The sequence below is a fragment of the Aspergillus piperis genome, assembly GCF_003184755.1.
Source record: "Aspergillus piperis CBS 112811 unplaced genomic scaffold BO85scaffold_22, whole genome shotgun sequence".
Lineage (NCBI taxonomy): Eukaryota > Fungi > Ascomycota > Eurotiomycetes > Eurotiales > Aspergillaceae > Aspergillus > Aspergillus piperis.
Genome location: NW_020291612.1, coordinates 118963 through 146681, shown reverse-complemented (window position 1 = coordinate 146681; position 27719 = coordinate 118963). Strand labels below are relative to the sequence as shown.

General features: G+C 52.5%; 7 protein-coding genes across 7 annotated transcripts; 2 read left to right on the top strand and 5 right to left on the bottom strand.

The window, feature by feature from the left end:
- The first annotated feature begins 42 nt into the window (after positions 1–42).
- BO85DRAFT_452888 (nonribosomal peptide synthase) lies at positions 43–15789 on the top strand. Its single transcript, XM_025660928.1, has 4 exons — positions 43–538; positions 604–3915; positions 3975–12143; positions 12206–15789. Exons 1-4 carry the CDS (start codon positions 131–133, stop codon positions 15620–15622), a joined length of 15306 nt encoding a protein of 5101 aa, XP_025511593.1. The 5' UTR covers positions 43–130; the 3' UTR covers positions 15623–15789.
- BO85DRAFT_428820 (class I SAM-dependent methyltransferase) lies at positions 15769–16855 on the bottom strand (the record flags this gene model as incomplete). The annotated part of the gene is made up of 4 exons (XM_025658220.1): positions 16608–16855; positions 16530–16550; positions 16330–16479; positions 15769–16278 (listed from the first exon to the last, which is right to left on the bottom strand). The coding sequence occupies exons 1-4, from the start codon at positions 16773–16775 to the stop codon at positions 15769–15771; spliced, it is 849 nt and encodes a 282-aa protein (XP_025511592.1). The 5' UTR covers positions 16776–16855.
- A 1006-nt stretch (positions 16856–17861) lies between these two features.
- BO85DRAFT_523345 (MFS transporter) lies at positions 17862–19479 on the top strand. The gene is made up of 2 exons (XM_025665340.1): positions 17862–18147; positions 18205–19479. Exons 1-2 carry the CDS (start codon positions 17867–17869, stop codon positions 19394–19396), a joined length of 1473 nt encoding a protein of 490 aa, XP_025511591.1. The 5' UTR covers positions 17862–17866; the 3' UTR covers positions 19397–19479.
- Positions 19480–19549: 70 nt separating this feature from the next.
- Positions 19550–20907, bottom strand: BO85DRAFT_428813 (sterigmatocystin 8-O-methyltransferase precursor; the record flags this gene model as incomplete). Its single annotated transcript, XM_025658219.1, has 4 exons — positions 19550–20315; positions 20376–20502; positions 20554–20695; positions 20746–20907. The coding sequence occupies 4 exons, from the start codon at positions 20905–20907 to the stop codon at positions 19550–19552; spliced, it is 1197 nt and encodes a 398-aa protein (XP_025511590.1).
- A 604-nt stretch (positions 20908–21511) lies between these two features.
- On the bottom strand, positions 21512–23346 carry BO85DRAFT_380805 (MFS transporter; the record flags this gene model as incomplete). The annotated part of the gene is made up of 4 exons (XM_025656398.1): positions 21512–21841; positions 21908–22163; positions 22222–22564; positions 22659–23346. 4 exons carry the CDS (start codon positions 23344–23346, stop codon positions 21512–21514), a joined length of 1617 nt encoding a protein of 538 aa, XP_025511589.1.
- Positions 23347–23839: 493 nt separating this feature from the next.
- Positions 23840–24990, bottom strand: BO85DRAFT_523342 (isoflavone reductase family protein; the record flags this gene model as incomplete). Its single annotated transcript, XM_025665339.1, has 3 exons — positions 24845–24990; positions 24175–24786; positions 23840–24100 (listed from the first exon to the last, which is right to left on the bottom strand). Exons 1-3 carry the CDS (start codon positions 24935–24937, stop codon positions 23840–23842), a joined length of 966 nt encoding a protein of 321 aa, XP_025511588.1. The 5' UTR covers positions 24938–24990.
- Positions 24991–26492: 1502 nt separating this feature from the next.
- BO85DRAFT_523341 (GFA family protein) lies at positions 26493–27136 on the bottom strand (the record flags this gene model as incomplete). Its single annotated transcript, XM_025665338.1, has 4 exons — positions 26493–26653; positions 26719–26762; positions 26817–26943; positions 27016–27136. The coding sequence occupies 4 exons, from the start codon at positions 27134–27136 to the stop codon at positions 26493–26495; spliced, it is 453 nt and encodes a 150-aa protein (XP_025511587.1).
- Positions 27137–27719: the final 583 nt, after the last annotated feature.

Below are 27719 nucleotides of genomic sequence, written 5' to 3'. Positions count from 1 at the left end.
ATATATAGTGTGACCAGGTACTACTACAATACGATGGTGACCATAAACATAGCAAGTTTCAGTCACCATTCATCTTTATCTTGATAGTATTCAGTGACATCTTCCAGTGCAATAGTTCTACCTGCACAACATGAGTCGCTTCTCTTGCATCTTTCCTACCTTGACGGATGGGTATGTCCCGAATCCAGATCACACTCGTGCCGCGGGTCGGCGCACATACAGAATCGACCTGAGCGGATGGAAGGCCCCAGGCAGTGAGACAGAGTCACTTATTCTGGCAGCCTGGGGCCTGGTTCTATCCAGCTACGTGGGCACCGATGAAGTAGCCTTTTACGTTGTGCCTACGACTGGTCCGGATACGACAGCATTGGCCGAGTTGAAGGTCGAGGGAGACATGTCTCGGCAGTCCCTCACTTACGCTGCCGATCAATTGTTGCACCCAGGTCTTGTGGGTGCCGGCCAGGTTTCCGGAGAGACCGCAAATACCATCATCACCTTTGCGAACGATATTGAGTCCCTATTTGTTACACAGACCGAGGTACGCGTGTCACCACCCGTAGTACAGTGGACTGGCTGGGCTCCTGAACGCTGACGCACATCTAGGAGTCCTTCCTATCATTGCATGTTTATCGTGATGAGCAAGGACACATTTCACTATCGCTTACCTACTACCTATCTCTGTTGACCGACGCGCAGGCAGCAAATGTGGGTACTGCCATGGCCCAGGCGCTGGCCGAGGTAGGGACATGCGACAACGACAAGCTAGTCAAGGACCTCAGCCTTATGAGTCCGGCACACCTAGAGCACATCTGGCGGTTTAATGCTGATGTCCCCGGTATATGGGAAGAGTGTTTCCATGATGTGATTGAGCGTCACGCCGCAAATCGCCCACACTCCCTGGCGGTCGATGCCTGGGACACGAAGCTCACCTACACCGATCTCGTAAGGGAGGCACGCCTGCTCGCAGCGTACCTCCAGCAGCGCGGCGTAGGCCCAGGATCTGTGGTCCCCATTTCCTTTGAACGGTCGGGCGCAGCTCTGGTTGCTATGCTGGCTGTGTCCAAGGCCGGCGGAGCCTTTGTCAGTGTGCCCCCGAATCTCCCTGCTGGACGAGTCGACGCCATCCTGGAAGTCATTGAAGCACCGTTTGTGGTAACTTGGGCCAAGTACGAATCATTCTGGGCTGAACGTCTGCCTACGCTCCCTATCGACAATTATCCCAAGCCGGCTGCAGACGCGACGTTGGAAGCCCTCGGAAAGCCAGAGGACCTTTTCTACGTGATTTTCACTAGCGGCTCGACAGGCCGACCGAAAGGTTGCATGCTATCCCATACGAACTGGTTAAATGGTGCTCTCCGTAACGCCCCTAGTTGGAAATATGGTCCCGAGAGCCGTGTCCTGCAAATGCTCAGCCACACTTTCGACATGAGTCTGTTGGAGATCTGCACGAGTCTGGGATCCGGCTCTTGCGTGTGTGTGCCACGCGCAGAGGAAATTGAAACCAGCATATCCGACGCAATCAACAGGTGGCAGGTTAACCATGTTATCATGACACCTTCACTTGCCCGCGCCTTGAGACCGGACGATGTGCCCGGGCTAAAGACAATGTGCCTGGGCGGTGAAGCCTTCCCCAAGGAGATAGTCACCATGTGGTCTGAGCGGATCAATCTCTGGCAGTTTTATGGCCCCAGCGAGTGTTCCATTAATTCGTCGTCGCGGCCGATTACACGGCCCGATGCGGATCCATTGAATATTGGTCCTCCCAACTCGGCTGCTTGCTGGGTAGTAGACGTACACGATTACAATAAACTGGTTCCTGTTGGCGCTATTGGAGAGCTACTTGTTTCTGGGCCCATTGTCGGTATGGGATACCTGAAAAATCCTGTCAAGACAGCCGAGGCCTTCCTTGAGGAAGTTGGATTTGTGGCGAAGGATGATCCCCAGTTCGGTGGATTCCGATTCTACCGAACAGGTGATCTTGTGCGCTGGAACTCGGACGGTACTATAACCTTCTGCGGTCGTGCTGACACACAAGTCAAGCTCAATGGCCAGAGGCTCGAACTGGCCGAGGTGGAATATCAGCTGGGGCTGGAAGCTGGCGTTCAATATGCCATTGCCATGGCACCTCGGGCTGGCCTGTGCAAGAACAACCTAATTGCTATTCTCACCGTCGAGGGTACCAGCACTGGCAACCAGGATACGGCTGCCGACGAGATTCCACTGCTAGATCGCCGCGATCCGATCGTCCAGGAGACAGTGAAAAAGCTGCGTTCCCAACTTCAACACGCTTTACCGCGGTACATGGTACCAACCATCTGGACATTCGTTGGACGCATGCCCATGTCAGCTTCTGGCAAGATTGATCGCGTAAAACTGCGGGATTGGGTACAGAGGATGAGCCAGGAGACTTTCGACGCAATCACTGGCCGCAGCTTGGAAGCAGAAGATCATGCTTTCGGTCTCAGCCGGCTAGAGCAGAAGATCCAGCTCGCCTGGGCTGAAGCGCTGGGTTTATCCGCCGCCGAAGTAGGCCTGCAGCAGCCATTTGTTGCGCTGGGCGGTGACTCAATCAAGGCCCTAGATGTCGTAGCCAGATGTCGAGCTCGTCAGATCAAGATTAGCATGGTGCATATCCTGTCTTGCGAAGGCGTCCGAGAGGCTGCCTCTTTGGCGGAAGTGCAGGAGACCCCTGCTCGGCAGGTGGCGGAGATGGCAGTGGATTACTCGAATCTCTGGACCCGGTTGTCCAACGACTACGATCTTGACAAGCTAGGTGTAACGCAAGTTGAAGAGGTAGAGGATGTTTTCCCGTGCACCACCATGCAAGAGGGCATGTTCCTCGGCCAGATTCGTCGGCCTGGAGCCTACCACATGCGCTTCTTCCACCGCGTGCAGCTGAAAGGTGGTTGCCTGCCTACCGTCGAACGCATCCAGCAGGCCTGGGCATCCCTTGTTGAGAGACATCCTTCACTGCGCACAGTCTTCGTAGATGACCTGTCCCCAGAGGCCATATACCATTCGATCGTGTTGCGGTCGGTTCCAATGGAGGTTAGGATGCGTGAGGTGCCACGCGACCTCAGCGCTGAAGCCGCCCTCGCCATATTCACGGAGGAGCTTGTGCCATTTCGTGCGAATGCCCCCTTACACCGCATGCTTTTGCTGACCTGCCGCGGAAGAGTACCATATCTTATGCTGGAAATCTCCCACGTCATCATGGACGGCTATGCGTTGTCTGTTTTCCGACGCGAGTTTATCCGCGCTTGCTCCTCCAGTGCGCCTCTACCGCGAGGCCCAGACTACCGCATGTTTGCCAACTACCATCGTACACGACAAACCGACGACAGTGCGAGGTATTGGACTGACTACTTAGCCGACTGTGTACCATGTCACATCCCTACTCATGCAGTGAGTGCACCGAGTGATGGCCCCCCTGAATGGCCTCGGACACTGCAGCGGCGTGACTTCGGCTTTGAAAACAGTGTGGCGTTCCTGCAGCGATGCAAAGAGCGCCAGGTTACACTCGCTTGTGCGATCCGCGCTGCATGGGCGCTGGTGCTGCGCGCCTATACCCAATCAGAGGATGTTTGCTTCGGCTACGTCTCGTCCGGACGCAACGTGCCGGTGCCCGAGGTCGAGACCATCTTTGGTCTGTGTCTCAGTATGCAGGTCTGTCGAGCAAGACTAAGCGAGGCTTCCACGATTGCTAGTCTCGCTAGGAAGATCCAGGAGGATTATGTCGCTAGTTTGCCGTTCCAGCACTACCCGTTGGCTGAGGCACAACGCGGGCTGAAGCAAACACACGGACAGGGGCTGTTCAACACGGCGATCTCCATGGAATGGGTGCCTCCAAGTGCAGAGGACGAGGACGCCTTGCTCGATTTGGAAGAAATTCGTGAACAGGATGACCCGACTGAGGTGAGTTCGAATCCAGCCTCCTGGCCGTACCCCTACTGATGACATGTAACTCGGCATAGTACGACATCGCTATCAGTGTGGATGTCCACGAAGGCCACATTAAACTGGGCTTCCTCTATTGGCCTAATTTGACGGACTTCGAGATCAACCATCTAGCTGAGGCCTTGCATGGCGCCATGAACTGCTTTGCCTTCCAGCCCGACGAGGCCCTCAGCACTCTCAGTCTACTGCAGGCTAGTGATGTTTGCTCTGCCCTGTCTGACGGACCTACATTGCTGCCTCTCGAAGCCGTCCGCGGCAATGTGGTGTCAATGATCGACCGCTGGGTGACGCGCCAACCGGAAGGGGCTGCCATCGATGGATGGGATGGATCCATGAGCTACAAGGAACTCCATGAGCAGTCTTCCTGGATAGCTCGCAACCTCCTCCATCAAGGCGTAGGACTCGGAGACCGCGTTCTGGTGTGTGCGGACCGGTCGAGTCGTACTGTAGCCACCGTTCTTGGCATTGTGCGGGCAGGATGCGTGCTGGTGCTCTCGAACCCGACGGACCCAGAGAAGCGCCTCCAATGGCTGGCAAAAAAGTGCAATGCCGCCCTGGTCGTTGCCGATCCTACATACGAAGAGCGGTTTGCGACTGCTGATGCCCATGTACTATCAACGACCTCCGTCTGTGCCCCAGCAGCCTGGGACTACGAGTTCCCAGCCCTAGATGAACATGACGTCATCAGCATTCTTTTCACATCCGGCAGCACTGGCACCCCGAAAGGCATTCTGATGGAGCATGGCGCACTCGCGACCAGTGTATTCCTGGGCCATGGCCGTACATTACGCTTCTCCCGCCACACCCGCATGCTGCATTTTGCCTCGTTGACCTTCGATGCTGCCCTGGCGGAGATCTTCACTACCTTGGCACATGGCGGGTGTATCTGCGTGCCTTGTGAGGAAGACCGCCTTTCTGATGTGCCCGGTTGTATCTCTCGTTTTGCGGTCAACACGGCTATGCTGACCCCCTCGGTCGGGCGGCTGTTAGACCCCGGGGCTCTGCCAACACTGCAGACCCTGATCATGGTCGGCGAACCCATGTCTCGGCTGGATGTAGAGCGGTTCGCACCCGTGCTTGACCTGTACAACGGTGCAGGGCCTACAGAAACATCCATCATGGTTACAATTGCAGGACCGATGAAACCTACTGATGAGCCAGTAAATCTGGGCTATGCTGTGGCTGGGGTCAGGTTGTGGGTGACTGAAGCCGAGAACCCTAATCGACTGGCTCCATTGGGAGCAGTCGGCGAGTTGATCGTCGAAGGCCGCTTGGTCACTCGTGGATATCTGGATGACCAAGCACGGACGCAGGAAGCCTTCCTTCCCACTTTGCCATGGCTTCCATCACAACATCCCTTGTACCGAACGGGTGATTTAGTGCGTTATGTTGACGATGGTAGTCTACGGTATATGGGACGGAAGGACACGCAGGTCAAGTTGCGCGGACAACGCATTGAGTTGCAAGAGGTCGAGTATCATCTGCGAAAGAGCTTGCAGCAAGCACAGATTGTGGTGGAGATGGTCGTTCCGGCGGGGAAGATGCGTGCTCAGGCTAGCCTGGTCGCTTTTGTCAGTGGGCTGACTGCGGCAGATGTTGAGTCGTCGTCTGCATGTAATTTGGAAGGAACGATACCTATCTCGCAAATTGTCTTACCCAAGAGTGCATTTCAAGCGCTTGAGGAAGTCCTGCCCCGCCACATGATACCGTCGGTGTATTATGCCCTGGACACTATTCCGCTGTCGGTCAACGGGAAGGCAGATCGGCGGCGACTGCGTGAGATGGGTTCCTTGCTGCTGACATCTAGTGCCGCCCATAAGAACAACATTGAAGGAATGGGCAAGTCCGTCAAATGGACGCCAGCATCGGAGCTGGAGCGGACACTGTTGGAGTTGTGGGCTGCGACACTGGGACTCGAGGCTGAGACAATCCACGGCGATGACAGCTTCTTTGAATTAGGCGGTGACTCTGTCTCTGCCATGAAGTTGGTAGCCACAGCTCGAGATAAATACAAGCTGTCGTTGAGCGTTCCCCAGATGTTCAGATACCCGACTATTTGTCAGTTAGCCGCCGAAGTTGGGGAACCCGCTGGGCAGTCAGCAAGCTCAGCTTCGTCCACAACGGAGGAAGGGTTTACATTCAGCACGCCAGACGACTCTTCCACCAATGACGGAGTCGACGACGACTTCTTACAGCTGGCCACTGCCCAGCTGGCCCAGTTAGCCCAAGAGAAGGGCAAGAAGGTGGATATTGCTGCTCTTCTGAAGCAGCTGCAGGGCGGTTCCTCTTCCAATAAGACTCCGTCCGTGTCTTCCTCATCTTCATCATCTTCGTCATCCAAAAGGAAGAAGAATGCGGCCAAAGCGGAATCTCTGGCCGAAGCAGCTGCTCCTATCCCAGTGCAATTTTCCTTGTTGGATGGTGGCGCAGATGCTCTGGATAAGGTCCGTGCACAGGCTGTAGAGCATTGCAAGATCACACACGAGGATATTGAAGATATTTATCCCGCCACAGCTTTGCAAGAAGGGATGATGGCACTCACGGCCCGCACACCTGGAGTTTATACCACAACTTTGACCGGCGATCTTTCCGAGCAGGTCGATCTCGCACGGCTGCAATACGCCTGGGGTAAAGCTGCTGAGGCGCATCCAATCCTCCGGACCCGGATTATCCTGACCGACAACAACACGGCAGTGCAGGTTGTGCAGCGTGCGAAAGGGCTTCCATGGGACACATATTCCTTGCGAGAGGACGACGTTCTTCCGGACCTAACGTCGAACATGACCTCTGGATCTCCCCTTCTGCGCCTGGCTGTGGTACACCGGCAAAACCAGCCCCGAATGCTCCTGGTGGCCATTCACCACGCCCTCTACGATGGATGGTCGATGCCACTCCTCAAGCAGGCAGTTGAGGATGCCTACCATGGTCGGGACTTGCGGCCACAGCCTTTCACCCCATTCATCAAACACCTCATTGCAGGGAAACCGGCCGCACAGGACTTCTGGACCACACACCTGGACAGCTTCGTAGGAGGCATCTTCCCTAAGTTGCCTAGCATCTACCACCGAATCCAGCCGACGGAACGCCGAACCCGCTCCATGACTCTGCCAACAGCGGCCCCCAAGGCCCAGTATACTATGGCGACAAAGATCCAAGCAGCTTGGGCCGTGACTGTGTCGCGATATGCAGAGGCCGATGACATTGTCTTTGGTACTGTTAGTACCGGACGCTCAGCGCCTGTGCCAGCCATTGATCGCATGGTTGGTCCCACCATTACGACTGTACCTGTTCGCATCTCGCTTGGTGACCAAGCGGATCGAGTCCTCTCACTGCTGCAGAGGGTCCAAGAGGATAGCTGGAACAAATTGGATCATGAAAACCTGGGCCTACAGCATATCCGCCGTCTCGGTGAATCTGCAGCTGCCGCTTGTAGCTTCCAGACGCTGCTTGTAATTCAGCCGCGTGAACAGCCTGACACCAAATACCGTTCTACTTTGCTTTCAGGATTGCAGGATGTGGCTGAACTCGAGGGCGTGGATACTTACCCACTAATGTTGGTGTGTGAGCCTGACGGTGCCAGACTGAATTTGACTGCCGTGTTTGATCGAGCCGTTCTGGACGGAGCCACGTTGGACCGGATGCTCGCTCATTGGGAACTGGTACTAACCCAGATGTGGAATGAGCCTGATATGGCAGTGATTGACATTGATGCTGTATCGTGCAGTGACAAAGAGACTTTGATGCGATGGAATACTGGAGAAACAATACCTGACGGGTGTGCCCATGACGCAGTGTGTGAGTGGAGTAGGCGCACCCCTCACGCACCCGCTGTCTGTGCTTGGGACGGGGAATGGACCTACGAGGAACTAGACAGATGCTCCTCTCTCATAGCCAGACAAATCTCCGCACATGGTCTGTCCTCCGGAGACTTTGTTGCTCTCTACCACGAAAAGTCCCGGTGGACGGCGGCCGGAATTCTTGCGGTGTTCAAAGCCGGCGCCATTCTGATTACTCTTGACCCGGCCCATCCCACAGACAGAATCAAGGATATCTTGGATCAAGCACGACCGCGCCTCATCCTGACCTCCCAGTCCCTCCTCGATGTGGCTAGAAATCTTGACACCCCGGTCCTAAGCGTACAGTTCGCAGCATCACAGCCATTGCCCGAAGGATGGTCCAGTCTACCCACAATAAGCCCCACCATAGCTGCATATGCCCCATTTACCTCTGGATCAACAGGTCGACCGAAGGGGATCCCGCTTGATCATCGTGGTCTGGCGGCTTCAACTGCATCAATAGCTCGTTCTTGCCTACTCCGCCCAGCATCTCGGGTACTTCATTTTGCCAGCTTCGCCTTTGACGCCAGCATGATGGAACACCTGATAGCATGGCACGCTGGTGGCTGTCTATGTATCCCCGATGAAACCGCAAGGCAGACGGACCTGGCCAAGTGTATCCGGGATTTCAACGTTACTTGGGCTTTCCTCACACCTTCCTGCCTAAGACTAATCACCCCCGATGATGTTCCGTCCCTCCAAGCTTTGGGACTCGGTGGGGAGTCTATGACGTCCGAAGATATCACCATCTGGAGCCCGAGACTCCGCCAGATCGTCCAGCTGTACGGGCCAGCAGAGTGTTGCATTGTGGCTGCATTAACTGAAGTGACAAAACCATCAGAGAATCGGTTGATAGGGAGACCAAACGCCTGTCGATGCTGGGTAGTTGACCCGCAGAGCCCAGATCGCCTAGCGCCCATAGGCGCTGTCGGGGAATTGCTAATTGAGGGGATTACTGTCGGTCGGGGTTATATTAACGATCCTGACCGAACCACTCCGGCATTCATACGGCCTCCTAAATGGCTTCAAACACTGTATCCTGATGACCAAGAGCCAAAGCGGCTCTATCGGACCGGTGACCTCGTGCGTTATGCTGGTGTGGACGGCAAGCTGGCCTTCATCGGGCGAAGAGACGGTCAGCTCAAGCTTCACGGACAACGTATTGAGTTGGCGGACGTCGAAGCCCACCTCCGTTCTCTAATACCCGGGATGCAAAAGATGGTTGTCGAGATGGTTCACAGTGCGGACAACCAGAATCCCTTTTTGGCTGCTTTTCTAGAAGAAATATCAACGTCACAAAAGCCAAAAGAGCGTGAGATTGGACTATTGCATCCAAGTCAATCCCAATGTGCCCTAGATGTTAAGGCCATTGATAGCGCGTTGTCGCGAACGGTTCCACAATACATGATTCCTAGCATGTATCTACACATTTCTCGTCTGCCTCTAAGCGCATCTGGAAAGCTGGACCGTCGCCACCTCCGCGAGATGGTAGCAGAGCTTCCACGCCAAAGTCTTAACGAGTACGCTGCTGGATCAGCCCTCAGCGTTCCCGACCGGCCAGTAACATCCCAGGAGCGCGAGATACAGGCTATCTGGGCACGAGTATTGTCACTTGACCCGAACACAATTGGAGTCAACGACGATTTTTTCCGCATCGGCGGCGACTCCATTTCCGGGATGCAGGTCTCCACGAAATGCAATGCGGCTGGCATCCATATCACCAGTGCGGATCTCTTCAGACACCGTACCATCGAGCAACTTATATGCCATCTTAATACTATCAGAACCACTGACAGTGCGTCAGTCTCGCTACCTACAGAGCCGGTGGACGAATGGGTTGCTCTCGCCCCTATCCAGCAACTCTTCTTCGAAGTTGCCCCAGAGGGGCCAAATCACTTTAACCAGAGCCTGCTCCTTCGCACTAGCCGCCGGGTTAGTGTAGAGGAACTCGCCGGAGGCCTGGATATTCTTATTGGAAGGCATTCTATGCTACGCGCGAGATTCTGCCGCAAGGATTCCGGCCAGTGGTTCCAGCAGGTAAAGTCGCTGGATTCTGAGCCTGCTAGTGCCTTTTACCGGTTGGCTGCGCACAACCATATCACTCGTGAGTCGCTGCCAACACTTTTTACAGCGGCTCAGATGGCATTGTCTATTGAGGATGGGCCGCTCTTGACTGTGGATCTGGTGGAGCTTGAGGACGGTAGTCAGCTCGTCTACCTGGCGGCCCATCATCTCATTATTGACCTTGTCTCGTGGCGCATTTTGCACGGGGATCTGGAGGAATATCTCCAGACAGGCTCTCTCAGTTCCGCAACAGGGTCGGTTCCTTTCTTAACCTGGACTCAATTACAGGCCGAATACAGCGCCGAACACCTCACTCCCGCGCGTGCTTTACCTGGCTTCCAGGAAGCAAACGATGATTTCGATTTCATGAGGTACTGGGGAATTTCTTCCGAGTCGAACACGTTCGGGCAAACCTCAACATTTAGATTTGCCTTGGACCGCACTGTGACTGACATCCTCTTCGGAAGCGCTAACAAGGTGATGGATACTCGACCGGTTGAGATTTTGGAGGCCGCCCTCTGGTACTCTTGTAATCAAGCTCTCCCTGACCATCCGGCTCCAAGCATTTATGTTGAAGGCCATGGGAGAGAGCCTTGGACGGATTCCATCGACGTCTCGGGAACGGTCGGTTGGTTTACGATCATGTCTCCTTTGGCGTCCACTCCATGGCATCACCTATCACGGAAATCAATGCGGGACTTCGTCGATGTACTCAGCTATATCAAGGACCAGCGCCGCCGCATTCCGGCAAACGGATGGGCTTACTTCACTTCTCGCTACCTGAACGACGAAGGCAGGGTTGCATATGGGCGGACGAAGCCGGTTATGGAAGTTCTGTTTAACTACATGGGCCAGTACCAGGAGATGAAGCGTGAGGACGCCATGCTACAGCTGGCTGGCGATGACATCCAGTCCGGCACCGGTGCTTCAGACATTGCCGGTAACGTGCCACGCTTTTCGTTGATCGACGTTACCGCGTTCACTGCGAACGGGTGCCTAACCTTCGAGTTTACATTCCCGCAATTGATACAGCAGGATGCTCGACTGGAACAGTGTATTAAGGAGTGTGAGCATACTCTCGTCGCCGCGGCTAGTTCACTGTCAGCGGAAGGACCCCGCAAGACGTTGACCAACTTTCCCCTTATGTCTGCGCTCACTTACGACCAACTGAGCCAGTGCCTCAATCATACGTTGCCTTCGATGGGTCTACGTGCCCAAGATGTCTGGAATATCTACCCTTGCTCTCCCGTGCAACGGGGCATGTTGTTGGCGCAGCTGCGCGATCGGCAGGCATATCAGCAACGATTCAAGTTTCAGGTTATGTCTCGCGGGCCAACAGACCAACTTTCATTGGAAAAGGTGAAAGATGCTTGGACAGAAGTGATTAATCGACATGACATTCTCCGTACTCTTCTTCTCCCAGTTTCAGATCACAGCCACTTTGACCAGGTAGTCATGGTCCCTGGTAGCCTTCAGCACCTGGTTCGAGGTGATGCGATGGACGCCTATCCCACCGAGGGCCTACCTCACACGATCAACATCACCAGCGACTCGACTGGCGCCATAATCTGCGAGTGGAATGTCAGTCATGCGTTAGTCGATGCCATGTCGATAGCTGTCATTCAACGGGAGGTCAATCAAGCGTTGGAAGGTTCGCTGGGACAGCATCAAAATCTACCACAATACGTGGAATACATTGAATGGCTTACTCTGCAAGACAATAGCGAGGCGCAGGCATATTGGCAAAGATATCTTGATGGGGTGGAACCATGTCTATTTCCGAAACTGACTTCTTCGCCAGGCAAGGTCAATCCGGAAGCTACGATCTCTGCCATTCGTGCCACCTGGTCCCGCGATGCTCGGATGGACGAGCTATGCCATAAGCACGCTATCACATTGACAAATCTATTCCACATTGTCTGGGCCATCGTGCTCGGCGCTTATGTAGGCACTGATGAGGTTTGCTTCGGCTATACAGCTCTTGGCCGAGATGTGCCTGTCCACCGGGTTGAGACGATGGTCGGCCCTTTAGTCAATGTTCTTGCCACGACCGTCCGGCATCAAGAGGACGAGACAATCTTGAATGCACTCCTCACCCATCAAGCCCACCTCACTAATAGCCTCCAACATCAACATTATGCGTTGGCAGACGTGTATGCGTCTTTGGGACTGGTCGGATCTCAGCTGTTCAACACTATCGTATCGTTGCAAGATACATCTCACTTCGACGCTCCAGACGAGCAAAGAACCCAGCTCGAAACGCTACCTGCAAATGATGTCTCAGAGGTTTGTCCCCAAACTTGGTCTACGAAGCCCCCTATATTGTCTGATGTTAACATTTAATACAGTACGATGTAGCCCTCAATATCGGTGTTGACAAATCCACTATTCAGCTGGTATGCAGCTACCAAACCGTATCTCTGTCCGCGGAGCAGGCCGACGCACTACTGCGAACGGCCTTTCATGTACTGGATGAAATCCTGAGGGACCCCACCCAACGATTTTGTGAGCTCGAGGTCATCAGCCCCAAGTGTAAAGAGCATCTTGTGAAATGGAACGCTGGCATGCTTGCCCCAACCCATGAATACATCCATGAGAAGATACAAGGCCAGTGCCGTATCCACAATTCCCGACAAGCCGTTTGTGCCTGGGACGGCATGTTCACCTACGCTGAAGTCGACGACCTGTCTTCACGTCTGGCAGCACGGCTTATTAGGATGGGGGTTACCTCCGAGGACATCATCCCAATCTACTCGCCCAAATCCCGATGGATGGTCATCGCCATTCTAGGCGTTCTAAAGGCTGGGGCTGCCTTCACGCTTCTGGAAATCTCGCATCCAATGGCTCGACTGCGTGTGATATGCAATCAGATCAAGGCACCTATGCTTATTGCACCAGCATCGCATGCCGTTCCAGCGGCTAACTTGGCTCCTATCTTAGTCGTGCTCGACAACATCACGTCCTTGGCCGAGGAAAGACCAGTCTCCTTACCGGCTGTCGGTATACCACCAGCGAGAGAAGCTCTCGCATATCTCATCTTCACCTCAGGTTCCACAGGAAATCCCAAGGGGGTTATGGTCACCCATCAGAATTTGTGCAGTAATGCGTCGATCATCACAACGTCTGTCAATATGACTTCCGACAGCCGGGTGCTACAGTTTGCATCCCATGCGTTCGATGGGTGTCTCTGGGAAATACTAGGTGCGCTGTTGGCAGGTGCTTGTCTGATCATCCCGTCCGAGTCGGAGAACAAGGAAGACCTGACGGGATGTATCGAGCGGATGGGCGTCACTTGGGCGTTTCTGACTCCTTCCGTTGCAAGGATCTTGAAGCCAGAGACACTTCCCAGTCTTTGTAACTTAGTCCTCGGAGGCGAGCCAATAGCGGCCTCGGATTTAGAGATGTGGCGGGGACACGTCCAGGTGGTGTGTGCCTATGGCCCAACCGAAACTACCATCCTCGCTAGCACCACCTCCCCCTCCACCTTCCCCAGGGATGGTAAGGATATTGGCACACCGACCGGTAGCTCCCTTTGGATTGTCGACACGCGAAATTATCAGACGCTGGTGCCTCTTGGAGCCACAGGCGAGCTTTTGATTGAGGGGCCCAACGTGAGCCAGGGTTATCTCGGGGATCCTGAGAAAACCAACGATGCCTTCCCAGATGCTCCACGCTGGCTGTCACAGCTCCGAAAATCGCCTACCAGACTCTACCGAACCGGTGACTTGGTTCGCTTCGACACATCTACGGGCACCATTCGCTTCGTAGGACGCAAGGATAACCAGATCAAGTTCCATGGGCAGCGCATCGAGCTCGGTGAAATTGAATATCATGCTCAGTTTGCTTTTTCGAGTGCCAGCACGGTCATCGTCGATTTGATTACCCCTGAACAGCCTCAGCAGCCATATATCGTTGCATTCGTACATCAATCAGATGCAGCGAATGAAACGACTGACACAAACGATACCCTCCTGCTTCCTTCCTCCGAAGCCTTCCGAGCAGACGCTCTGGCAGCGCAGAACAAGATGCACGAACGACTCCCGCACTACATGGTCCCAGCAGTGTTCCTCCCTTTGCATCGGCTTCCTCTATCAGTCACTGGTAAAGCCGATCGGAAACGTCTCCGAAAATGTGCACTTGCTCTGTCCAGCCCTGAGCTTAGTGCATACCGCGCCACGGCCTCGACGAAGCGTATGCCTTCCACAGCAGCGGAGCGCAAAATGCAGGAATTGGTTGCAACTGTTCTGGGAAGGGACCCTACTGAGATCGGCATGGATGACAGCTTTTTCTATCTGGGAGGTGACTCCGTGCAAGCAATGCGGCTGGTTGCCGAGGGTCGTCAACAAGGGCTTACCCTCTCCCTTCGAGCGATCTTTGACTCTCCCTGTCTGGGTGACCTTTCTGACCAGGCGAGAAGTCTGATCGAAGATACCCAGCGAGCATCAACCGCATCACGAGGCAGCCTACGTTATGATTGCGACCAAATAAACAAAATATTTGCAACTAACTCCCTCAACAAGACTGACGTAGTCGACGTCCTTCCCACAACCTCCTTCCAGCGCCACTGGCTAGACGCACAACTGAAGAGCTACATTGTCGTCGACATACCAGGCCCGATCGACCCGGCCCGTCTTCTTAGGGCCATGCATCGTGTCGTGGAGGCTCACCCAATTCTCCGAGTCTCATTTGTGCCTTATGAAACCACTACCCTGCAAGTTATCCTCCGCACGGCAGTGGCCATAACCAATGCCGACCTGTCCACCGCCACCGTGGAAGAATTTTGCCGCCGAGATGTAGATGCCCAGATGGCTCCAGGAGTGCCGTACTTGCGCGTCATTCTAGCAACCCAAGACAAAGCCGGCCATAAACTAGTCATGCGACTTTCTCACGCCCAATACGATGCTGTCTCACTTTCCCTCCTCATGAGTGATCTGAGCCATGCATACGCAAACGATACTCATCCCTTACCTTCATCCCACTTCCCTCGATTCAACGACTACATTACCTGCCAGCAAGCTCAGAGAGCCGATCCCACAGCAACCACATTTTGGCGTCATCTCCTCCGAGATGTCCCGCTCACCTACCTTAACCTCCAGCCAGCCGAGTCCTCGGCCAGCAATGGGACTCCGATTACACTTTCCCGCGACATTGACATCGCTGTTTTCCCCTCACTTCCCAGCGACATTACCATAGCCACAATGGTCAAAGCAGCCTGGTCCCTGGCCCTAGCCCAGAAGACCAATGCTCTTGCCGTGATATTCGGCCAGGTCGTTCACGGTCGGGCCATTGCCCTTCCTGGGGTCGAGGGAATTGTCGGTCCCTGTGCCAATATTACGCCCGTTGTCGCACGCCTGGGTCTTGAGACTACGGGATTGGAGTTAATGCAAACATTGCAAGACCAACACCGCTCTGCTATGTCGTACGAGACGGTGGATCTTGATGACGCGCTGGCGTATGCCAAGGACTCCCAGGCCGGGCGTAAAGGGTTACAAACAATCGTGCAGCATCAGAATAACGTGATGGTTGAAGATATGGAGTTGTCGCTCGGAGAGGTGAAGTGTGGGGTAGATGTCAGGGCAGTAGATCATCTGCCGAAAGAGGTTTGGGTCTATTCGTCTGTTGATGAGAAGAGACCGGGTATGTTGGAGGTGAAGATCATGTCCTCGACGTTGGTGCTGGGTGAGGAGGTTGCGGAGGAGTTGATGGGTTTGCTTGTAGAGAAGATAGTGGGGTTATTGAGGCATCCTGAGAGTGTCTGTGTTTGATTGAGCTTTGTTGAGGAGTCGGAGTAAAATTTGCACGGTTGTATATAGATTGTTGAATGAACATGAAGTGAAGATCACGTATGGACTCCACTTTGACCAACATCATCAACAACCCCAAACCACTCACTCAATACGCGAATCTAAACCTATACCCTCCTCACAACAAACTGCATCTTAAAAGTCGTCTCCCCATTATGCGCCACCTTCGTAATCCCCTTCCACTCCTCGCCCGTAACATCAACACTCCACTCCGTCTCCGTCTCCCTCCCGACCTGCTCCCACAACCTCCTCCACGAATCCAAGTTGTGTCTCCAAATCGTCGACTTCAACTCATTCGCCCACACCTCCCGTGAATTATAATCCCCTACATGGCGACCAACCACCATAGAACCGGCCTTCGGCTTTAGCAGCTTAATGACCTGCTTTGCCAGTTTGACCTGGGTATCCCAGTCAAAGAGGTGGAAGAATGAGGCCGCGTTGATCATGTCTACCTTCCCGCTAAGTCGGTTGAATAGTTCACTGCTGTCGAAGATGTCGCCGGTGATGAATTGGCATGCTAGGGTGTCGCGGTCCGCGAAGAGTTCGTATCCTAGTTCGATGAACTGGGGGTGCAGGTCTGAGCCGTAGATTTGAGATTGCGGTGCTCCTTGGTGGACCTGCTTAGATCAGTAGATGTCCTAGGAATTTGTGGGCTACGGGGGGAGTACAAGGTGTCTGATGTCCTGGCCCATGGCGCATCCCAGATCCAGGTAAACGTCCGAGGTGTCCTTCAAGCGGGAGAGGATCTCGGGATACGCGGAGGAATTGCAGATGGTGATATCAAGGAACCGGAAGGATCCGATACATGGATAGGGAAACTTATCTGATCAGTAATGATAGTACCCAATATGGGGGAGTGTAGACTTACGACTGCGAAGGCGCGATCTCTCTTTTGTATAAAGTCGTATTTAGTATACATTTGACCAGGTTAAGGGTATACACTTACCACTTCTTTGACATGACCAATGATCTTCTCCTCCGGGATCTTGCTGTATTCGGCAAGAATGGTACGCGCAGGCTCCTTGACCTCAGCCAACTCGGGCTCATACCAGCTAAACTGGCGGTTGACGCCATCCTGCGAGGGTCTTGCAGTACTTGTGGTTGTTTCACTCATGGTGATCTGCTGCAAATAGACAGGGAAAGAAGTGAGATCTACGGTCGGGATTTCATTCGGGGTTTCGGGCAAGAAGATGAAGAAGAGAAGACCATGGCGGAAGCTAACCGCGTGGTGCGGGGCCGCTGCCGTCGGACGTCCGATGCCTTCGGAGCTAAATCAATGAAGTGCTACAGGCTAATGAAGAGAATAACTTTGTGATGATAGATGTTCTATGAGTCCATATAATGCCGACCGCAGACCTACCAAACCAGATCGGACATCACTCCACAGAAGGGTAAGCGACGAGAACAGCGCCGCACAGCCGACAGGGGAGAAACAAGCTTTCGCCAACCCATCAGACCCTGGTGTGCAAGGAACTGACCCACTGCTGTCGAACGGCGTCCAGAATGTTCTTCCACATACAAATGGCATCGCATAAAGAGATTTGCTTCAGATATCTGCTCCACTACTTGCATCTGGAGACGGATCAGCCTTTTCTACTGCGACCGTGCGTTCTGCGCTACTTTAGCCAGAAAAAGTTGCACCCTTAGCTCGACTTAGCCGAGATGGCTCAGACGGCGCGATGCCTACCACTCAGGCACTATGATCCTTCGTGCCTTCTTCATATCACCAGTAATGCTCAGACTGTTTCTCGGCATTTTAATCTGACCACCGGCATATGTTATCTCCAGCCCTGTACTGAATCCTTGAGAATGCGGGCATCCCCGCTTATCGGAGTAGCGGCCGGCGGAGCTTTCCGCTTAGCCGACCAGAGCTGAATACTGCCCTGAAATCGACCTACTTTTGTTCAGACAAACAATTGTATTAATGGCTATAACAAGACTTATACCATGTTCTTCTATTCACCACATCTATAGACATCTTCCAAAGCATACCACCGCATCAATCACCCACCTGTATTCCCCGCGGAGCCCTCCGAAGGCCAGCCAGGATCGGGGTTATCAAAGGATCTGCATAAGCACCATCTGCACACCATTCCGAATTCAGCGAGGGCCTCGGGGCCGGCAATAATCCATTTGCACCATAAATGTCTCCGACCTCGCCTGGACGATCTTTCTTATTTTTCGCACACCACTCTCCATGCAACAATGGTCCGCATATGGCCCAAATCCGCCCATGACCAGCCATCGGACCTGGAAAAAGCGTCTCCCTCGCGCGACCCCGAATACCAGGTGAAATGGGACCTGGATGATCCTTTAAATCCGCAAAATTGGCCAGTGCGCTACAAATGGTGGGTGACAGTACAACTGGGTATGCTCGCCCTGGCCGGCAGTTTGGGCTCCAGCATCACTACCTCTGCCGATGACACCATCGCCGAGTATATTGGCGTGAGCAGCGAAGTCGCTGTTCTCGATGTGTCCCTGTACATGTGAGTGTCCCCGTAGCAATACTCCCAACCAATCAATCAGCCACTAACCAATCCCAGTCTCGGCTTCGTCCTCGGCCCCATCATCTGGGCCCCCGTCTCCGAAGTCTGGGGTCGGCGTATCAGCATGCTCCCCGCCATATTCTGCCTGGCGATCTTCGACATTGGCACTGCGAACAGTCGCAATGCCCCAGCCATCTTCCTCACGCGCTTCTTCGCCGGCTTCTTTGGCTCCGCGCCCATCAGCAACGTCACCGCCGCGCTGGGCGACATGTGGAGTAAAGAAACGCGCGGCACAGCAGTGAGCATCTACGCAATCGCCGTAAACGGCGGTCCAGATCTGGGTCCCATCATCGGCGCAGCCATCATGGCCAACTCCAAACTCGGCTGGCGCTGGACCGCATACATCCACGCGATCTGGGTCTTCGCGACCTTCCTCATGGCCTTCTTTTTCCTCCCGGAACTCTACCCGCTTGTGCTGCTGAAACGCAAAGCGCAAAGCCTCCGCAAATCAACCAACGACAGCCGATATTGGCATCCCCATGAACACCTGCACCTCTCCGTTCAATCTATCGTCACGAAACAGCTCGCTCGCCCGCTGCGCATGCTCTGCACTGAACCTATCGTCACATGCATCGCTTTCTACGCGGCCTTTGTCTACGCTGTCATGTACCTCACACTTGAAGTCTTCCCTATCGCATTCGAAGAACTCCGCGGCTGGTCTCCCGTCGTCGGTGCTCTCCCCTTCCTCGCCCTCCTCATCGGTGTTATCCTCTCCACCGGAGTCAACATCTACAACCAGTTCCGCTATAACCGCATCTCTGCAGCCGCGAACGGTGCACCCGTCCCAGAGGCCCGCTTACCCCCCATGATGCTCGGAGGCGTTGTCCTCGTCCTTGGATTATTCTGGTTCGCGTGGACGGCTACGCCCGCTTACCACTGGATCTTACCATGTCTGGCGGCATTCTGCATCGGAGCAGGGTTTAATTGCATTTTCCAGCAATGTTTGAATTTCCTCATCGACGTGTATCGCATATATGCGGCTAGTTCCACTGCTGCTGTTACCTTCCTGAGAAGTATCATGGCGGCGGGGTTGCCGTTAGCGGCGAAGCCGATGATCAGGGCCCTTGGGATTGGGCCGGCGATATCGATTATCGGCGCTGTGGCGGCAGTGTTGTTGCCCGTGCCGTTTTTGTTTGTCAGATATGGGCCGGCGTTGAGGAGGGCGTCGAAGATGATTGATGGGCAGTGATTCAGCGTCTCTAGGGTGTTGATTTACGGGTTGATCATATGATATTTGCATCAGCGAAGCGTATAGAATATACTAAATATAACCTGAGATGAATAAAACGTAAAACGTACAGCTAATATCATGCAGACGCATTGTAACCTAAGTAGTAGAAGATTATATCCTCGCCTCCACCACGCCCATCTCCATCCCCTCATTCTCACTCCCCACCCAAGACTTCACCAGTCTCAACCCCGCCCTGACAAGTAACTCCGCATATTGCCTCTCCGTCCTCTCCGCGCCAGCGAAAGTCACCATCATACTTAGATCCCCGATAGCAGCCATTAACCCGCCGCCTGTCTCCGGAATGACCTTCTCCACGATCAACAACACCGACTCCTCACTCATGGCCTCCCGTACCCTACTGAGAATCTTCACCACCTCATTGTCAGGCCAGTCGTGCAACACAGTGCGGAGCATATACCCCCTCGCTCCCTTCACAGGCTGCTCGGTGAAGAAATCATAACCTTGGCTCTCTATCATACCATCAGGTATCTCCGCATCAGCGACAACGTGCGGCAGATCCTGAAGAATTAGTCGTCCAGAGAGATCAGGAAACGCAGAGCGGAATGCGAGAAGGTCTTGGCCTTGGCCGCCGCCGATATCTACCAATAGTACTGAATCTGGATCCGGGGATTCCATCTGGAGTTTCTCGGTGACAGGGAACAGATTGAACCATGGTTGTCCGGCTCGACGGATGGGAGATTTCATGACTGTGTTGAAGGAAGACTGGTAGTAGGGTTTTGTGGCCAGGTAGTCGAAGTAGTGGGCGGAGGTTTTGGCGGCGAATTGAAAGGGCGTGTTGGTTAGGGAGTTGGGGTTGGTCCAGTTGTTTTTGGCGAAGTAGTCTGGCAGGTGGGTGAGGAAGGAGTGGAAATGCGTGCTGTGGGGTGTTAGTGGGTATCAAGATTGTTGGGGAGGGGAGGGGGAGGGGAGCATGTACAAGTGGATGATTGCTGCTGCGAGTGGAGAGGTTGATATGTAGGATGAGGAGAGAGGAGTAGGTGTGAAGGTGTCGGATGTGTGTTGTTCAAGGGTTCCTATGGCAGAGAGGAAGCGCATGATTCGGGCTGCATGTTTTGTTAGAAGGTGGGTGTGCTGAGGGTGGTATTCGTTCATACCGACGAGTACTGGGTCTGCTTTCGTGTCAGTAGCTATCTGGGCCACAGTGACTTTGCCGGTCTCATTCTGAGATGAGTGGTGGATGACTGCGTCGAAGAGCTTAAGGTCGATGGCTAGACGGAGAACCATGGTTTGGTGTTCCTGTTCTCTTATTAGTATCCATAGTTGTAGAGCAATCCAGGAAAGCATACCGTAAACAAAAGCTTGAACGTCTTCTCAAGCGGCGATTCGCACATCGCCTTCAGTCTATCGCATGCAGACGACAGCTCCGCACGCTGCTGCTCATCTATACTGTTCAGCTCGCCACTGGCGGTGACAGCGTTGATTGACTTAATAATATCGGGAATGCTCATTTTTCAGACCTTCTGAGAATACAAGAATAAGCGAAAAATAGCTAATAAGCTCCGATGTCTCTCTGGTCTCATGATGCGCGTCATCACAGTCTTATATACGAGGAAGCTCGGTAGATCGGTGGACCGTCCCCGAGCTAATTTGCCGTCCCCGTCCCCGCGCCCGATCTTTATCTCCGTGGGTGCACCGAGGCCGAAGTGTTCTCAAACTCGATTGTAGCTGCTTATCTGCTTCTGTTGAGCATGTGGTAAAAAGTCTGGCATACCTAGTACAATATTATTTATGTAGACCTGATTGCGCAACAGGATTTGACGTGGCGTCTTTGCTATCTACTTCATGCCTTAGGCAGCTGATATCGGGTTACGGTCGGGGTCTTGGATACATCGCGTTTTCCAATTTATTCATTCTATACCACCAATCTAGTCTATTTATCTTCTATCATTCTGCCCAACCTAATATCTCCATACCACTCATGCTCATCCTCATCGTATTTATAACACCAAAGTAATATGTATGTTCGCGAGAAGAGTTAGAACCCATATTCAAGGCATACCACCCATGCTTGAACAGCAATAGATGAAGTCTTCGAAGACAAGTTGAATCCACTCATGCCGAAATAGCTGTGGCCCACTTACTCCTCTTCCGCAGAGAAGGGCCCCAGAAGGTCAGTACGTAGGGAATGGGCGCCGCCACCGCACTGATGATCCCAAGAACAGTGAGCGTCCAATGAGTGCCAAGATTCGAATACATCGGGATTCCGACCACCGTCATTCCGCCTGCAGCCAGGTACCGAACCAGTGCCACGAAGGTCAGTGCAGACGCCGCGTACTGCTGATAGGAGTCGATAATATACATGTAGGCTGAGAGGAAGATACAGATGACACCGAAACCGACGGCGATCGAGGCGGCTAAGGGAGACCAAATAGCGATGGAAGGCTAGTGTTGTTAGTATTCTGTGTCTATAATGTTTGTTGATGTGAAGGGTCACTATATGAGACATACATAGTCAGTCCATCCCATCCAGAAAAGACCGATCGGAATGGCTGGGGCTCCGATTTGCGCGAAGAAGAGACGCGACTCTCTGTCTATCATGCGACCGGAGCCGTCATCACCAGCGTCTCGCAACTGTTTGGCTGTTTTGCGATAAAGGATAGGGACGAGGACCATGCTGATGAGGATCCCAATGAAAAGTCCCAAAAAGCAAATGTTGGCCAGGCCTTCGTTGATGCCGTATGTATCGGCGAAGATGAAGACATATCTAGGCGAGTTAGTGGGATCCCATGGATCATAATGCAAACTAGTGGAAAGGTGCATACCCATCCAGGAACGTGAACAGGACAATGTAGACAACTGTCAAGTAAAATGTGAAGAAGATCACGATTGGCTCCATGAGAAGTAGCCAAGGACGAGTGAAGTTCCTCTTCAAAACAGGCAGCAGGCTTCCCGATCCCGAGGCCTCGCCGGCTGTCTTGAACCGCGCATCTCCGGTCGCTTCGCGGAAGAACTTGGCTTTGTAGTACAGGAGTTGAGGTGCAAAGGTCTCGCGCTTGAAGAGAAAGATGATGGCTATCACCAGACCATCAAAAATGAGCATGATCCATTCAGCCCACCTCCAACTGATGTGGGGACTGTAACCGATGTATGCTCCAACAACGGGTCCTAATTGATTCGATGGTGTTAGTTTCACTGGACACCTACTACGTCCAGTGGTCCGCAGTGGTGGATGTTGCGCGATACACTATATCATACTCACCAAGGATAGGCCCGCCAAACCCGGGGATTGCAAAGATGGGGAACCCGAAGGTTTTCTCCAGCGTACTCCACACGTCGGAAATCGAACCACCCGCAACAGTCAGAGGCGCAGAACCACAGAGTCCCGCGAGGAAGCGGAAGACCAACTGTGACCCGAAATTCGGAGCTAACGCAGCACCGAGAATCCAGGATCCGAAGATAATCAAAGCGCCAATGTAGACGGGGAATCGGCCAACGATTTCAGACATGGGACTGGCAATAAGCGCACCGACTCCGAAGCCAATGAGGTACAGGCCAGTTGCGAGTGATTCGGCGACTTGGGAAACTCCAAAGTGCCGTGAAGCTTCAGTCAGAACGGCGGAATCGATGGCTGATGCCATGGTGGTGACCAAGGCGATCAGGCAGACACACATGGTGGAGGCGACTCGGCGGGCATGCGACCATTGCTGCGGGTTGAAGGGATCGTGGGTTGCCCAAGACACCTCATAGTACTTTTCACCGTTACAATCCGATTTCAACAAAATTCCAGGGATTTGAGAGGGATCTCTGATCTTACTCGGTGGATGTCCAAGAGGCTGCGGCGATGCGTGATCAGAGGAAGATGATGACTCGTGCTGGGCACGACTGGCGTCATCAACCAGCTCGTTCACGTATCGTCGCAAGCCCCGATATTGGTATATAAACGCCATGTTTTTTGGTGTTGGCAGCGGTTGGGAGCTGTGTATGGCGAAGACCCGGAGCCCAGTCGAATATAAGGTGGGAAAAATTCTAGAATAGACGCGTTCGTTGAAGTTGAGTGGATTTATAATCGAAAACAGGCTAGATAGGGACCACAGCAGGTCACGTTGGCAGTGGCCACTGAGAAGAAGCCATTCCCACTTTTCCCGGCCGAAAGCAGAAGATCTGCACGGCGGGTTATTCCGCCCTTTTTGGGCTTCGACGACCTGCTCGGGGTAACTTACTCCGTCGGCCTTCCTAATCGGGAAGTGTAGTCCGGCAGCACCCAATCAGCGCAGTCACTGCTCTGGCTGGAGTACAGAGACTTATTGAGCTTACCGATGCCTATCTATATGATTTCTGATGATTCTCGTATATCTTATTTAGCCTCCTTGAAATGTGTCGAGACATGAAAGGGCATGTGAAACCTTCGATCTCTTTAGATAACTACAACGGACAAATCACTCATTTGGAGCCCTCAGTGAGGACCTGCTGATAGTACGCCTTCAACGACCTGCCCTTTGGAAAGTCTGGGAACAGCTTCCAGAACTCCAAGTATCCTAGATAGTCCGCATACTCTGGGGTATTGTCCCCTCGAATACACCATGATATGCGGTATTGGCCCATATTGTAATTGGCAACGTCCATGATATCGACCTTCTCCCCATTCTCCTGCCACCTCTTGCCGCACCGTTGGATGATCTCTTTGATCTCTGATTCTGAAACCTGTTGGTTCAAGTTAACGCATCGCTCACAGGGCAATCTGATCAGGCGATCCGAGATCAAGCTCATCTACTTACAATCTCTTTCAGGGGTGTCTCCCCGCTGACCGTTGCCATTGTGTCCCAAATCTCATTCATACTCAGGACTTCGGTATACGTAAACACACGTCTATTCAAAGTCCGCTCATCCGATATAATCTGCGCGACATATTTGCCAATATCTCCCATATCCGTCAACCCAAACTTCTGATTACCATGACCAACGATCCGGTGATCGATATAAATCGAATGGGCGTGGTCCGACTGACCAGACGGAATCTTGGGGACCCAGACCTGAAACCAACATCCAACGTCGATGAGAGTGTACGGTAGACCCACCCGTTGAATTACGCCCAGGATGTCGAGCTTCTTGTCTTTGATGTCAATAATCCCTCTGGGTGCCGGTCCCACCCATTCCGAAGGCACGAATCGCTTCACACCTGCTTCTTTGGCGGCCTCAATCCATGGAACCTGAGATTCCAAATGTTCCCAGGTAATACATGAGATGAGGACTTCGATACTTTTTAACTGCTCTACTAGAACCTGCCGAGGACCGTCCAAGTCGTAGCCGACAATATGGACACCTTTTGCTTTGAGGGTGTTGTTGGCTTGGCTGTCTACTGAAGCTTGTCGAGTAAATGATGTGACAGCCTGTCAGACTCATTAGTTAAGATCATCTAACGTTGAGGTTGCGAAACAGATGTCATACAAACTTTATCGGTGAGGAAAGTAGACCGTCTACCACAGACCGGCCTGTATTACCTGTCGCACCTATCACGCCCACGGTAATTGGGGTTCCCATTCTTATCGTTAGGATTCAACTCTGCGTAAACGGTTGCAATTGGTGAATCTGTTTCTTCTAAGAGAGTTATTTATATTATAGACGCCACACGTGATCGTCGGACGAAAAGAACTCTATCTTGTACTAGACAAATGAAGGTTGACCACTTCGGACCAAGACTGTGACTGTTTGCAGCGGCTTCGTCCGAAACAGGGTTGTGGGTCGGGATTCGTCCGAGCTACCCCACGTTCCATATAAGATGCCAGATTGACTGTTCAAACATGTCATCCCTCCTGAACCATTTCCTCAGTCATAGATATTCGTTCCTTTCTCATGTCAGTACTAAAGTAAGGGCCACTAACATACCGGGGGTATTTCTACAGTGAATTATGGCTACTTAGAAATAAGTGTATGTAAGTCCGTGGGATTCTAGATAAGGGATCTTCAACAAGCGCATCCTATAACACAATAACAGAATTGCCCTGATTGCGGAGATGCAATATCGCCTACTGGCCTGGACCGCTAATACTTCAAGCTGTAATCGGGTCTCGTTATATAATGGCATCTTGAACATTGTTCACGGAAGTGTTTGCCACTGTCGGTTCAATGCATACTGCTGGATTGCCTGGAAACTGAGCGCCTTCAAAAACGCAGCAGGACTGGCAAACAAGAAGAATTAACAAATAGAGAGAAAACATGCAAGCTTTTATTTTGACAACCTCCCCGCTGTTTGTCCCGTCATACAGAAGCAGCCTTTAGGGAAGCTTTGGATGCACCGTGAGAAACTTAACAATATCTTTAGCACGTGACGAATATATATAGCGGGGTGGCTTCATTCATAAGTACGAGTCCAGTACCAGCGAGGTTCAGACTATTGTTACGAAGATGTATAGCGGGCAGTAGTTCAGACATATCCCGCATGTATCAACTTTGTATGTGCCCCCATTGGAGCACGAAAATCTGGAGTACAACGCTGGGTACCGGGTCACATTAAGGAAGAGTCAACCTGACGACTGATTAGTACAGGAGACTCTTCTCGACCACCACTGCGGCAGAAAACTCGGCCCTGACCGCTTCACCTACCGCCTAAAGCGGCAGAAGCTAGTTGACCTCGTTGAGAAAAGTGCGGATATAAGCGGATATGAACGGATTTGATTTTATACATCCCCGGAAAAATGAGTCAGCATTCTGTATACTTTTTTACCGCCTTCATGGCAGAGTCGGGCAGAAAAGCCGATTTGTGACCGCTCAACTTACCGCTCAGACCGGCAGAACCTAGCGAACCTCGCTGAGAAAAGTGCGAATATAAGCGGCTATTGAAGGATATACATTTTGTACAGCTCCGAAAAAGTGACCCGGAAATCTGTAAACTTTCTCACCGCCTTCTAGACTAGCTGAAGATGGGCAGAATCTACTCTCTAGATACATATAGTCTCTAGAATGGGCAAGAGAAGTAGCCGATTTATATTTACATTAACTACATCCTGATCTAACCCTGTTGTGCCATTGACATTCAGCCACTTGATTCAGGCTATGGTGCTGCTCGGTTGACAGCGCTTCTGCAACATCCATCAACTCACCAGCCCAGTTTCTTGGCCTCCTCTCCGCTCACATCGTCAGGAATATCCGTCACATATTGTAGAACTTCTGAAGTCGCTGGGATCCACTCCGGCCGACGCTTGGTCCACACCTCTGCCACCGGCTTGGGAATATCATCAAAGAGACCGAACATGAGGACTGCTTGTGTTAATGTTACTGCTGAGACTCATACAGGGGAAGGGAGAGATAGAGGGAGAACTGACGTGACTTTCCAGGCAAAACAGTCTCACTTCTGTACATGATCGGACTGCAAAGAGGTTAACCAGATAGGAAGCATAGTATCCTCATGGAGTGTACTTACCATCCACAGGTATAACAGAAATATCGATCCAATGGCCGGCCACAGGCAGTGTTGGTGTCGAGAAATTTCTTGGGACTACCGGTCAAGACCATGTCTTTGTTCTCCACCACGACGACATAGGTGCCGGCTGGAGGATGCTCAAGTTAGACAATTTCCGAATCTGAAAGTAAACGAGAAGAAGGACAAGTGCGATGAATACCGGCGCCACTCTGCTTTCGACAATTCAGGCAGTAGCAAATCATCACGCCGCCTCCAGATGGTGTGGGATTGTCCATGGTGATGCGGATGCGACCGCAGTTACAAGAGCCCTTGACGACCATGATATGTCACGTTTGATGAATTAATGGGTAACGGGAGTAGTAAGAAATAAGGTACAGGACGGTGATTATTGGTTTCTGAGATGAGGTATCTGAAGTGCAGAAACCTGACTGAAAGAAGACTGGTGCCCGATTTTATGGCATCCGGGGCATACGGCGGTCGCCCGGAGTTGGAATTTGCAAGGAACAAGTGTCAACAGCAAGGCACTGTTTGCCCTAGAAGAGATGAAGGCTACCCTCCTTGGCAATCTAGGGACTAGGTTTTAATCATATAATAGACTCTCAGTCTACCTGAAGATGCCCAATCAAAATAGAGCCAGAAAAGGTTAATTATATGGAATCTAAATATTGAACCAACAGCTAGATCGAGTACTAAATCTTATTGGAATTTATCCCTATATGACGAATTGTATAAACGCAGGTATATGACGCCAAGCCCTTAATATTAAGTAAGAAAGAAGAGGTGTCCAAAGTAGATACACAACATGAATTTGGTCGTAAACATATGCCTGTCTAGAAAATGCTGGACCTTGTCAGGATTCGTCTGTTCATTTAGGTTTCTACAGAACCAAGGAACCTCACTACA

Coding starts and splice junctions, on each gene's coding strand:
- BO85DRAFT_523345 (XM_025665340.1), top strand. CDS start 17,867: ATGGTCCGCATATGGCCCAAATCCGCCCATGACCAGCCATCGGACCTG. Junction 18,148..18,204: donor CTCGATGTGTCCCTGTACAT/GTGAGTGTCCCC, acceptor AACCAATCCCAG/TCTCGGCTTCGTCCTCGGCC.
- BO85DRAFT_452888 (XM_025660928.1), top strand. CDS start 131: ATGAGTCGCTTCTCTTGCATCTTTCCTACCTTGACGGATGGGTATGTC. Junction 539..603: donor TATTTGTTACACAGACCGAG/GTACGCGTGTCA, acceptor ACGCACATCTAG/GAGTCCTTCCTATCATTGCA. Junction 12,144..12,205: donor CTGCAAATGATGTCTCAGAG/GTTTGTCCCCAA, acceptor CATTTAATACAG/TACGATGTAGCCCTCAATAT.